At 31.3% G+C, this 13,766-nt stretch overlaps 1 protein-coding gene across 2 annotated transcripts in view; it reads right to left on the reverse strand.

Moving 5' to 3' along the window:
• The window catches only part of LOC126751743 (uncharacterized), a 52,437-nt gene that overhangs the window by 3,765 nt on the left and 34,906 nt on the right, over nucleotides 1–13,766 (reverse strand). For both annotated transcript variants that reach the window (XM_050462251.1, XM_050462252.1), the window contains exon 2: nucleotides 12,916–13,146. In XM_050462251.1, coding sequence (XP_050318208.1) covers nucleotides 12,916–13,081 — 166 coding nt within the window. In that variant the 5' untranslated portion in view covers nucleotides 13,082–13,146. The remainder of the gene's footprint in view (nucleotides 1–12,915; nucleotides 13,147–13,766) is intronic.

Below are 13,766 nucleotides of genomic sequence, written 5' to 3' on the forward strand. Positions count from 1 at the left end.
CTATTCATTGATTCCTCTAAACTTAGTTTAAAGGTGGTATTGGTTCATAACGGTAATAAATAACCATCTGTGCCCTTAGCTCGTGCGGTTCATATGAAGGAAACATATAAGAATAGCAGAGTTCTTTTAGAGCACATCCATTATCAGAGTATGGTTGGGCAATATGTGGAGGCCTAAAAGTAATAGCCCTTCTTCTTGGAAGCAGTGGCCAGTACGTCAGGCATTCACTCCTCAACAAAAACGTCATCAGCGAACCTCTAGTTGATCCCAAAAAGATATTACTACCACCTTTGCATATTAAATTGGGTTTAATGAAGAATTTTGTTAAGGCAATCGACAGAAATGGAAGAGAGTTCTTGTACATATTTGAAAAAAAAAAATATTCCAAGAGTCAGTGAAGCAAAAATTAAGGAGGGCATATTTGTGAGTCCGCAAAGAAGAGAACTAATGAAAGATAAAACATTTGAGGAAATGCTCAATGAAACTGTAATACGAACCTGGAGTGCCTTTAAAAGCATTGTTAAACATTTTCTTGGAAATGAGAAAGCTGACCATTACAAAGATCTTGTGACTGAACTACCTACTTCCTTTAAAAAAAATGGATTGCAAAATGTGCCTTAAAATTCACTTTCTGAACTCCCATCTGGATTTTTTCCCCGAAAATTTAGGGGTTTACCAAGTCATTTCTGCTATGGAGAAACGATACCAAGGCAAGTGGAGTGCCAGTTTGCTTGCCGATTACTGCTGGACATTGTTAAGGGATACTCCAAAACAAATTATCGCTGAAAACATCGACAGTAACATTTTAAGGTACTCTTTGGTTAATAAAATAATATAACAATAATATATCTATCGCTGTTTTTTTTTTTATAAAATCCTCGGCAAAAAAAATATAGGTGATAGAAGAAATCTGTAGCTATTTTCTGCATTTGTAGCAATTTTTATATAATCAACACTTTGTTCTGTTCATGTCAGAAAAAACAAGTTGATTTTTGTTTATTAGTAGTGATGAGTTCAGTTTTGCCATAGTAGGTAAGTATGCATATTCGACCGCTTATCACAAAGAAATTTGTTAGATAAATTGAATCATATCAAAACAAATATAAAAACAAGTAAGGAAGGGCTAAGTTCCGGAGTCACCGAACATTTTATACTCTCGCATGATAAAGTGATAATAATTTATATATTTTTTTATTTTGCTGTAAAATTAATTAGATTAGATCAATTTGTGTACTTTGAGTATTGAATTGTATTTCCATTTCTTAATGTATATATTATACAGAGAAGGCATTAGATGGAATTCAAAATAGCGTTATATTGGAAGAAGGCGTGGTTGTGAACCGATTTCACCCATATTCCGTACATGTCATCAGGGTGTTAAGAAAATATTATATACCGAATTTCATTGAAGTCGGTGGAGCAGTTCCTGAGATATGGTTTTTGGTCCATAAGTGGGCGACGCCACGCCCATTTTCAATTTTTAAAAAAAGCCTGGGTGCAGCTTCCTTCTGCCATTTCTTCCGTAAAATTTAGTGTTTCTGACGTTTTTTGTTAGTCGGTTAACGCACTTTTAGTGATTTTCAACATAACCTTTGGATGGGAGGTGGGCGTGGTTATTATCCGATTTCTTCCATTTTTGAACTGTATATGGAGATGCCTGAAGGAAACGACTTTGTAGAGTTTGGTTAACATAGCTATAGTAGTTTCCGAGATATGTATAAAAAACTTAGTAGGGGGCGGGGCCACGCCTACTTTTCCAAAAAAATTACGTCCAAATATGCCCCTTCCTAATGCGATCCTTTGTGCCAAATTTTACTTTAATATCTTTATTTATGGCTTAGTTATGACAATTTATAGGTTTTCGGTTTCCGCCATTTTGTGGGCGTGGCAGTTGGCCGATTTTGCCCATCTTCGAACTTAACCTTCTTATGGAGCCAAGAAATTCGTGTACCAAGTTTCATCATGATATCTCAATTTTTACTCAAGTTACCGCTTGCACGGACGGACGGACAGACAGACATCCGGATTTCAACTCTACTCGTCACCCTGATCACTTTGGTGTATATAACCCTATATCTGACTCTTTTAGTTTTAGGAGTTACAAACAACCGTTATGTGAACAAAACTATAATACTCTCCTTAGCAACTTTGTTGCGAGAGTATAATCACAATATATACATACATATGTACATAAAAGCCTAATAGAAAAATTACCATAAAATCACTAAACAAATAACTTCAATAATAAATTGAATTACGCAAATTTTAATCAAAACGCTCATAAAATTAATGGAAATTTTATTGCTAAAAAAAACCGAATTGTAATAAAAGCAATGGTAATTGGCATTGTGGATCACGTGTTGTCAACCAACGCCCAGCATTTCACGCAGCCACAATTAAAACACACAAACGCCTGTTGTATATATGTACATATATGTTTATGTATATGTTTATCTATATATAGTATACGTACATGCGCCACGGCACACGAGTTAATTCCGGAAAATGGGTCACAGCACAGCGTTAAATCTTACAGTTACGTGCGATGCTACGCAGCGTTGCATTTAATTAGCAATATTGCTGTTGATAATCGGAAGCAGACGGTGGCGCACTTCGGTATGCGCAACAACTACAACAACAACAACAGCTCAGAATGTACACACACCCGTTCGCAAATAAGAAAAGCAACGTCAGTGTGAGTAAATAAGCAATAAAAATGTGTCAGTCTCATGCGCTTACCGGCTGAAGGCAGTATACGCGTCGAAAACGTGACCACACCAGAAGCCACGGCAATGAATGCAGTACGGTCAGTTGAGCAGCGTTGAATGCAATGAGGAAGCGCGCAGTGTGGCTTATGGGTTGGCCAGCCAGCAGTTGTATAAATAAATATGTAGCATGTGCTTATATGTATATAGCGCGTGAGTAGCGGTAAAAAGCGGTTGACCCACTCAAATGATTCATTGTTCTCGTTGCTGTCAAGTTTATACTCGTAGCACAAATATAGATCTGGGTGCAGAGTTTATGTGCAGTCGCTGTGTTTGCATGTCAGTTAACGAGTTCGCCTTTGTGACTGGTGAATGAGGTCACTTAAACATGCGTCCGTTGAATTATAAACACGTTGACCGGACTGAAGTGGCCAGCACTTTGTGTTAAGTGAACGTCACTGGGTGAGCGACTAACCACCTTATGATCGTTTGAGACAAAACTTGATAGCTCTGAGTGAATTTTCCAAAAAGCGGTCGAAGTTATACAGAAACAGTACTGGATTTAAATGAATCTCATACCCACATAAATATGTATGATGATATAGTCGCAAAAACTGCGACCAATTAAGAATAAAACGCGAGTACAAAGAACTTGCAGGACCTACAGTCCAGCTGAAGAACAGAAATAATTAACTGTGTTTCTTGAATGTACCAACGTCCTAAAATTAGCTCCAGATTACTTATAGCTGCTTGTGAGAGGAAAACAAAGGAAAAGGAGACAAGAACAGGAAAGATGACGGAAGGAAAGGAAAGGAAAGGAAAGGAAAGGAAAGGAAAGGAAAGGAAAGGAAAGGAAAGGAAAGGAAAGGAAAGGAAAGGAAAGGAAAGGAAAAGAAAAGAAAAGAAAGGAAAGGAAAGGAAAGGAAAGGAAAAGAAAGGAAAGGAAAGGAAAGGAAAGGAAAGGAAAGGAAAGGAAAGGAAAGGAAAGGAAAGGAAAGGAAAGGAACGAAACAACAATAAGCTCAAAAACTTTGCTGTTGTCCATCAAAATATGCAAGAAATACTCTCCTTCTTTTACTGATATCAACCTAACAAATTTAGACAAAGTTTGTGTCGAAAAGAGATAGCAAATTATAAGTGGGTTCAGCTGAGTAGCGAAAAAGTCTTACACATCATAGTTTGAGCATTTTTTTTGCTACTTTCCCGACTTTACGATAGATGAAAGCCACCAAAGTCAGTAACTTTATATAGACAAGATCTCGTGCTTTTCAAATTTTTTTGGTGGTGATTAATTTGTGAAAATTCTTGACATAATTCAGTACCTTAGTCGGTGATAATGATTCAAATCGGTTTGTGTGACTAAAGGAGACTTCGGAATGAGAATTCCTTATATCACGAAGACCGAACTTTGGGGAAAACATTGACCAGACAGAACTCCTTTCGATACAGTTCTAGTAGTTCTTTGAGTTCATCAAACGTCGTATTTCACACTACTGAAACGACTCGAATATATAGTTAACTACTCAAAAAATGTCAAAAATCAAAACAAATAACCGTTTTGGGGCGAATAAATTCAAAGATAAGAAAGCTTGAGCCAAGATTTAACTTCATTTGGAACCATGAGTGAGAGAGATTTGGAATTAGACAACTCAGATTGACAGCAATATGAGCTATTCAGTTGTTTTTAGATTGTATTAGCTGAAGTCTATCAATCGGTTGATTGAGGAAAGTATATCAGCTCTGGCCAGCTGTTGGATTCCGTGTTACTCAGTGATCTACCTGTATAAGTTAAAGTATAACCTAACGTATGTATAACTTTAAGTATAAATAACTTAAAGTATAAGCTAAAGTAAACCTAAGGTATAAATAACTTAAAGTATGTATAACTGAAAGTTTTCCGAAAAATGTTTTTGTTTTTTTTCTTGCTTCTCTGATATTTATTTTATTTTTCAAGTAGACAGCTGACCCAAATCGACGCAACAAATTGAGAGCGCAAACATTTCCATGCATTTTCTTTTAAGCCAACACCACACAAGGTTTTGTAATTTATAAATATTTATATATGCATCATATATCTTATCTCATGTGTATGTAACTAACTGTGCACACTTATTTTCAGTTACATTTGCTGTTGCGGCATTTTCGTTTGCACATTGCCAAGCCGCACGACAGGTCAGCTCAAGTCAAGTGGCCTCGTTATGAAAGCCTACAATGAACTATATACAGACAGGGCAGGTGATTATCAGTAGACCTATGTTCGAGGCATGTGCAAGTGGTTTTTGCGCTTCCAGTTAGTGCTAGTTAGAATTACAAAAAAAAAAAAGTTAAAAGTAAGTGACGCATAGACTCTCTGACTAATTAATCGGTTAACGGAAATCTATAAAATATTAAAAAGGGAACTAACTTTTAAGTTTGAAACTTTTTCTGATTTTTTTTCTTCCTAAGCCCTTCCTATTAAGCAGCTTGGGACCATGATACCGAAAAAATTAAAAGTTTGTGAATTTAATTTTAAGTCGAGAGTTTTTTTATTTAAAATTAGGTACAGAACCTTGTCTAACCTAACTTTTACATGCATACATTTATATATTAACGGAATTTCCACTTTTTCCCATTTAGACTCTTTTTGCACACTGTGCAATATCTGCTGACTGCTGTACAATGCTTGTCGCAGTTGCAGCGTCAGCTTTGTTGTTTTTGTTTTGGAATTATACTTGTTGATGTTGGCATGGAGCACAGCTGACCTTATGCAATTCCCCGTTGCAATGCACGAAGTTGAACACAGTTGATTTCATTGTTGCTTATTGACTTTGTGGCTTTTCCCTTTCTATCTAAATATACATATGTATACATACATACACATTTACCCTCGCTCATTTCAGAGACTTTGCTTTCCACGTTACTGCACATGTGTAAGTTACTTTTACAGCAATCTGTGTGTGTATGTATGTGCGGTGTTTATAATTGTTTTGCTTACTTTGCTGCTGCTCACGCAACAGACGGGAAAGCATGTATGTACATGTGCATGTATGCATGTATGCATGTGTAAAAGTGTGCAAGCTTACGTTTTTTCAAAACATCATTTGTCATTCCTAATTATTGAAAATTAAGCTAAAATCGCTTTTATGCGGAGTAATTTGTGCGATTAATGCTAATGTTAATATTTTTGAAGTTATGATTTATGTTAGAGAAGAAGTTATTAAAATCAGTCTTATTTCAAAAAAAAAATATTTCGAAACAATTAAAAAAGATAAGAAAAAACTTAAAATTTAAAATAATGTATACTTAAAATTTACATATTTATTGCACGAATAAACTATTTTGGTAAAATTAATGAAATAAAATATTTTAAATAAAACATAGAAACTTAAGTATTGGAACACAAAATAAAAATAAATAATTTAAAAAAAAAAGATTAAAAGCATATTACAAAAAAAAACTAAATAAAATAAATTTTAAACAAATCTGACTTTTAAAAACAATAACTTTAAATATTTTTTTTTCTAATAAAAATAAACATTGAAGATTCAGTATTTGTACAAAAATTAAAAAAAAAATACTAAAAAGTTTCAAAATACATTAAAAAATGATGAATACAAGAATTTTTAATAATTAAGGATTCCGAAATCATTAAAAAATTATTTTTGCTAAAAAATGTTAAAAGTATGGTATCTATAATAAAAAAAAATTGTCAATAAAATTAATTCTAAACAAATTTGATTTTTAAAAACAATAATTTCAAGATTTTTTTATTATAAAATTAAGCAATGAAGATTCAGTATTTGCACATAAATTAAAAAAAAAATATTTTTTACTAAAAAGAGCTAAAATATACTAAAAAATTATTAAAAAAAAATTTGTTATTTTACTACAAAAAAAATATTTTTTTAACAAAATTTATAAAAAATGGAAGTGGCTATGGATTATATCAAAAAATATTTAAAAAATAATAATAAATAATGAATTCATAACTAAGAATAGTTATATATAATATTTTACATGAATTTAAATTATAATTAATTTTTTTGATAAAATTTTTAACACATTCTAATAATCAATTTAGATATACAGATAGCGGTCACGTCAGGAGCAGCACAAGGATCCATCCTCGGACCAGACTTATGGAACATTAGCTATGACGCTATATTAAAACTAGAAATGCCAGATGAATCGTATTTAAGATGGGACACCGAAAGTCGCGGCAGATGGACGGCCAGGCTTATAAAAGATCTAGACTCATGGACAGGCCGAAAATTCGGAGAGGTAGATTTCTACACAACCCAGCTGTTATCCGGTCACGGGTACTTCAAAAAGTACCTCCACAGAATGGGAAAAGTCGAAGAGCCGTCATGCCTATACAACGACGCGACAGAAGACGACGCTGAACATACATTCTTCGAATGTGCGCGCTGGCAAGGAGAACGCACCGCTGTAGAGGACCTGGTTGGCCCAATAAACGCGGACAATTTAGTCAGCGTTATGTTGGAAAGTGAAGAAAACTGGGGCATCATCAAGAAATTCGCTGCACTCTTGCTATGCAGCAAAAAGCGGGACCTGGACGCAGGTGCGCAGATGTAAATCTCTCAATGAGAAAAATGGAACGCCACCCTGAAGTAATGCAAACGCGGTCCCAGGGTGGGCGACGGTTCCTTAGAGGGGGGGGGTTTTTAGTGACCTGCAAGTGGCACATACCGCTGCTGTGACGATAGCACCGACGATGCGGAAGGCATTTTCCACCCCCTCGCCCGCAAAAAAAAAAAAAAAAAAAAAAAAAAAAATCAATTTAGATTTGTAATATTAATACACTTTTAATATTTTTTAAATTTAATTTTATAAAAATGGAAAATTTAAGTGACTATGTCTTACATAAAAAATTAAAAAAAAGTTAAATAATGAATTGTTGATTATTATTTTTTTTTTGTTAAAATGTATAACAACTTTAAAAAATATTATACATTTTTTTCCAAATTTTACCAAAAAAAAAAATTATTTAAAAAAGTTTTTTGATTTGAATTAGATAAAATACAGTGTAAATTAAGAAATAATATGTTTGATATAAAATATAAATATTTAAAATTTTATTTGTAAGAGTTAATGACAAATTGAAATAATTAGTTCAGACTTAGTGAGATAATATATTATAAGAAAATTTTAGTTTTTTCATGATAAATTTAACATATAATAATTTTTAAATAAAAAAAGTATATAAAAAATTTGTAATAAAATTTAAAAAAAATAAAAATTTGTAAAAAAAATATTAAAAATCATATAAAATTAAAAAAAAATATATGATAAGATTAAAAATTCAAACATTTTTAAAATTTTTCATATCAAATTGAAAATTTAAAAAATTTTCAAAATTTAAAAAATTTTCAATCACATTAAAAATAAAAATAATTATTTTTTTTAAATATTTCTTAATTTAACTCCTAACAAAAATTAAATAATGTATTAATAACAAAAAAAATATTTTTTTAACAATAATTAATTTCTAAACTTTTGAAATTGTTATAAAATTATTTAATATACCACTTATGAAGTGTTAATATATGTTAATTAATAATCGTTTAAAATTTTAAAAATATAATAACGTAAAATTTTCATTAAATATAATCATATATGAATATTTTTAAAATTCAAAAATTTATTAAATTTTTAAAATGAAAATTAAAAAAAAAAATTAATATTTTTAAGACATTTTTGCAGGATTGCTAAAAAATTAAATAACGTATTAATAAAAAATTGAATAGAAATAAAAATTAAAACAAAAAATTTATTAAAAAAATAAATAATCTATTAATTAAAATTTAAAAAATTAGAACTTATAGAGAGAAAAATTTAATTAAGTTAAAAAATCCAAATTTCAAACAAAATAATTAATTTTCGCTTAAAATTCTAAACCTATAATAACGTAACATTTTCATTAAATAATATTATATAATTACATATATTTGCACAAATCATTAGCAAATCACGCATTTTTGCGCATTTTCACTCACTTGAATTCACTTATTCAGCAAATGTGAGCACAGCTCACAATCACCTAACTGATTGACTAACTGACTCATCACACTCACTTAGCAATGTATGTATGTTTGTATTGCACGCAATCAACCAATAATACAGGCATTCAGCTTATTTCCATTTCTAACTCGTATAAAACTCACACTACCTGCCCTCGTGCACTGGCCCGCCCTGCCCTTCAAGCTGCCAATAAAGTGGCCTATTGATTGCGCCGCTCGTGTAGCTAAATGTGCCATGAGCAAACTCGTGTTGGCATAAATTAATCGTACAAAAGCTTTATGGCTTGATATTTATAAATTGCTCTTATTTGCTAACAGGTGAGCAATGTTTGCGAAACAAACACACACACATACGCACACATAACGAGTATGTGATTTTGACAAACAGAAAAGCAGACTTGAGGGAAAACGCGTTAATTATGCTCGCTGTGGCTTAGAATAATTAATGGAACATGTGAATATATAAAGTGTTCATTTATGTAGCTAATGATGTGGCTGTGAGACGTTTAAATAGTGAGTAACGTGGAATTATGCATGTAGTAATGCATGTACGTATGCATACCATATATGATGGAGCTGCCATATTGCAGTTTGCGGATGAGTTATTTTTAAATACAAATTATTACAATCAATTTCTGTAATACTTTGAAGAAAAATCTCGAAAAGTGCAGATATTAAAAAAATGCTGTTATAACGGTAAAAAGTTAATTTTTTTTTTTAATCTAAAATTCAAGTGGAATTTCAAAAAATATGTGAAAAAAGCATATTCGAGTTGTCGTATTTTGATTAATAACTCTCCTTTATTATAAAAAAATTTTATTGTTATTGTTGTTATGAAATGATGTTGCCATATTATAAAAAATGCACAATAAAACTTGAGTAAGTATCACAAGGTGTTATTTAAATCAGTATTTTTAAAACATTAAAAAAAATGTAGCAAGAGTTGCCATATCGTTAAGAATTATATTTATTTTTAAGAAATTTTTAAATTTTATAATGATATTTTTGTTGTAAATTTCGACATCATTCAAAGCTATATATTATTTTGTTATATTGCGTAAAAAATGGTAAATAGTAAATATTATATGGCATCACAAGGTGTTGCCATATCGTAAAAATGCACAATGTAACTTGAGTAATTGCAATATTGAAATCAGTATTTTTAAAACATAAAAAACGTTATTGCAAGAGTTGCCATATCGTTGAAAATTATATTTATTTTTTAAAGATTTTTAAATTTTAATATAATTCTAATGTTTATCTTCTTTTGTTATATTACATAAAAAAATTTAAATATTATATTCTTTCATAATATTTAAACAATAAAATAGCAAAAAAATCGATTTAACTTTCAAACGGTTTTTATAACAAAACTTTGTTTTTTAAATATACAACTTTTTCTCTCGATAAGTTTCGATATTTCTATTTATCACAAATTATTTTGGAATTCAGTAATAAAGCTAAATCGAAATTGCTTCACATTTTTACAAAAAAAAAAATTATTTAAAAAAAATTATAAATATTTCTCAATTATTTAACCTTTCTTCTCAGAAATCAACCGTTGCTTTGCAATCATTGCAGCTACACCAGAATCGCTACAACATTTAATCAAGAAAAAGTCTCCACTTCTCTATTAGAAAAAAACAAAAAAAAATTAAACATCACAATAATAAAACTTTACACAGTCTGGCAACGCTGACGTGAAGCCATCTGCGGCGCACAACTCTTGAATGCCGAACTAGGCAGGCACGTGGGATTAGTTAAGCTGTATTTGTCGCAGTCGGCGCACACTTCGCTGCCAACTAACGGTTAACGCCAGCTGTCAAAGGTTTAGTTAGTGGATTTTTCGTTTTTTTGGGAATTTTTATGACTGCAGGAAGCTTTAAAACGTTTACTCGACTAAATCCTACACAGCTTGGATGCCTGTGACTACAAATGCATGCGCGGTAATTATTGTGCAAACTTTCCTAGTCATGGGTATTAAAAACAACAGTGGGACGTCATTCACTTTGAAAGGTGTGGCTTAAAATAGTTATTTCTGTTGATTAACTAGAAGATTTACATATTTGTTGTTTTGAGAAGAAAATACTGTTTATGTACAATAATATAAATGTTGGTTTAAGCGTTGAGGATTAGCAAAGCGGTGAATCGAAAGAGTAATTGGTAAAGAAATATTTTGAATGACAACTACAGGAAAGTTAAGTGTTTAGCTTTTAAAAATGTGAATCGTAAGAGAAGTTGGTATAAATGCGATATACAGGCTTAATGAAGAAGAGATAGGAAATTATTAGTTATGGCATTTCAATGAGGCATAGAGTTACGCTCTTTTCTCGCATTAAAAAATTGCTGTCTGTATACACGAGAACTAAAGCCTTAGTTTATGAGGTATACATCTGAAATTTTGCAAACCTTCTTTACTCCCCTAGAAGCTACTCATTTGTTGGAGCTGTCGATATCGGACTACTATAGCATATAGCTGCCATACAAACTAAACGTTCGAAAACAAGTACTTGTATGGAAAACTTTTTCATTTGACGAGATTTCTTCACGAAATTTGACATGGTTTATTTTGAAAAGCAGTAATGCAATTTCCGAAGAAATTGTTCAGATCTGACTACTATAGCATACAGCTGCCATACACGCTGAACGTTCGAAAACAAGTACTTGTATGGAAAACTTTTTCATTTGACGAGTTATTTTCGCGAAATTTGACAATGTTTATTTTGAAAAGCAGTAATGCAATTTCCGAAGAAATTGTTCTGATCGGACTACTATAGCATATAGCTGCCATACAAACTAAACGTTCGAAAACAAGTACTTGTATGGAAAACTTTTTCATTTGACGAGATTTCTTCACGAAATTCGACACGGTTTATTTTGAAAATCAGTAATGCAATTTCCGAAAAAATTGTTCAGATCGGACAACTACAACATATAGCTGCCGTACAAACTGAACAATCGAAATTAAGTGCAGGTATGTATGAAAGCTTTTTGTTTGTGAAGATGCAAAGATTTTTTCTCGTTATAAAAACAAATTTAAAAATCTTGTTTACCGTTCATTAATCAAATATATTTATTTATTTCTATTATATGCACTTTTTTTGTTTCCAATAGTTTTGTAACAATCCATATGCCACAACTCACATCAGGTTTGCTTGCATAACACGAAATTGAAAAAGGAATGCATAACCAAATGACAGTAATTGCATTTACGTAATGAAAATTTTACATTGAGTTTTATACATTAGTGCTTAACAACAAAAACAAGAACCGCATCGTTGTACTAAATGTTAGGAATGACAGCGAATAAGAACGAACAAAGAAAGCTACGCGCCGATGACTTGCAGTCGCGTATGACAAATGGAATTTCTCTGCAGTTTGCTGTCATTTTCTATTTTATTGCACTTTCCCAAATGTGGGCGCACAGCAAATCATGATTCAGGCAATTTGCAGAAACGGTATGTAGGAAAAAAAATTTAAAATTCTCTTCTTTAAGCAAAGAGCGGCAAAAAGACTGCTGCTTCTTGCTACTTTCTCCGAAGGCAGCCAGCAGCGAGTTAATAAAACCAAAAACAAAATTTGTATATATATATATATACATATATACATATATGTATGTATATATATATGTATATACAATAGAAATGCAAAAATGTTAAATACACAGCGTGACCATAATAAATAATATAACTATACAACTATATAAAATACAACAACACTAACAACAATCGCCCGATAACGGCGATTCAAATATGCAAAAGTTGAGAATTAATGCAAACAAAAATGGGGAATCAGTAAACGAGAAACGTGAAAGCGAACTACAAACGAGGGGTACAACGGACGGCCACGTGTAGCGTAACAAGCGCAGCTAAATTAACATTACGCAAATGAAATTTACATTTCAAGCCAACGACAATCGCGGCGTACAACAAATGCATTTCACCACACAACAGCGCGGAATTGTAAGCACGCCAAGCCTAGCTGGCGGCTAGCTCTCGATATTATGTAGATGAGCTTGATGAGCGCGCTTATGTAAAATCAGTTTCACACGCTCGTATGCCGCTGGCATATGGTGTCGTACGCGTGCTCGTTACGTATACGCCGTGGCATGCCGCGTGCGGCCACCCCTAACTAATTAGTTGCTTGGTTGTTGTAACACAAAAACACACGCACATCAACGTGCAACTTACCGTAATTTATAATGCTAGATGTGCCACTGCCATTCGTCGCAGCGTTGCCGGGCGTCGTTAGCGTTGACAATAATGCGTTGGCTGTGGTATTTGGCTGGCGGCGTATTTCCTTGAGATTTGCGCGTATTTGGCGCGGCTTTTTCTCAGAACAGATTGTGGGCGCCATGGTAGCTAAGCTTCAGCTGTGTAATTTAATAATTCAAATCTGTTGTTGTTGTAACTGCAGTATGTCTGCAAAGAGATTTGAAAGTAGAAAATATTCATTGATGAGTTGCGTTTAGAAGTTGTTAAAGATATTCAATTGAATTGATATTGTTTGTATATAAATTTTTTTATTTATTATAAATACAATTAAAAATAGATTTATTTCAATTTTTTGCAAAATGGTTTAAAAAAGTATAGATACAAATATAAAGTACTAAATTTTTAAAATAAATGTATTTTTGAATTAATTAATTTAATTAATTTAATTTAATTTAACTTAGCTTAATTTAAGTTAATTTAATTTAGTTTAATTTAATTTAATTTAATTTAATTTAATTTAATTTAATTTAATTTAATTTATTTTATTTTATTTTATTTTATTTTATTTTATTTTATTTTACTTTATTTTATTTTATTTTATTTTATATCATTTTATTTTACTTTATTTTAATTTAACTTAATTTAATTTAATTTGATTTAATTGGATTTTTTTTTATAAATTGTATAAAATATTATTTTTCTATATTTTACTTAATTTTATTTTTTTTTATTTTATTTTAATTTATTATATTTTATTCTACTTTATATTTTACTTTATTTTAATTTCATTTAATTTAGTAAACTATAATTAATTTTTTTGCGGGTGA

The sequence above is a fragment of the Bactrocera neohumeralis genome, chromosome 2, assembly GCF_024586455.1.
Source record: "Bactrocera neohumeralis isolate Rockhampton chromosome 2, APGP_CSIRO_Bneo_wtdbg2-racon-allhic-juicebox.fasta_v2, whole genome shotgun sequence".
NCBI classification, from domain to species: domain Eukaryota; kingdom Metazoa; phylum Arthropoda; class Insecta; order Diptera; family Tephritidae; genus Bactrocera; species Bactrocera neohumeralis.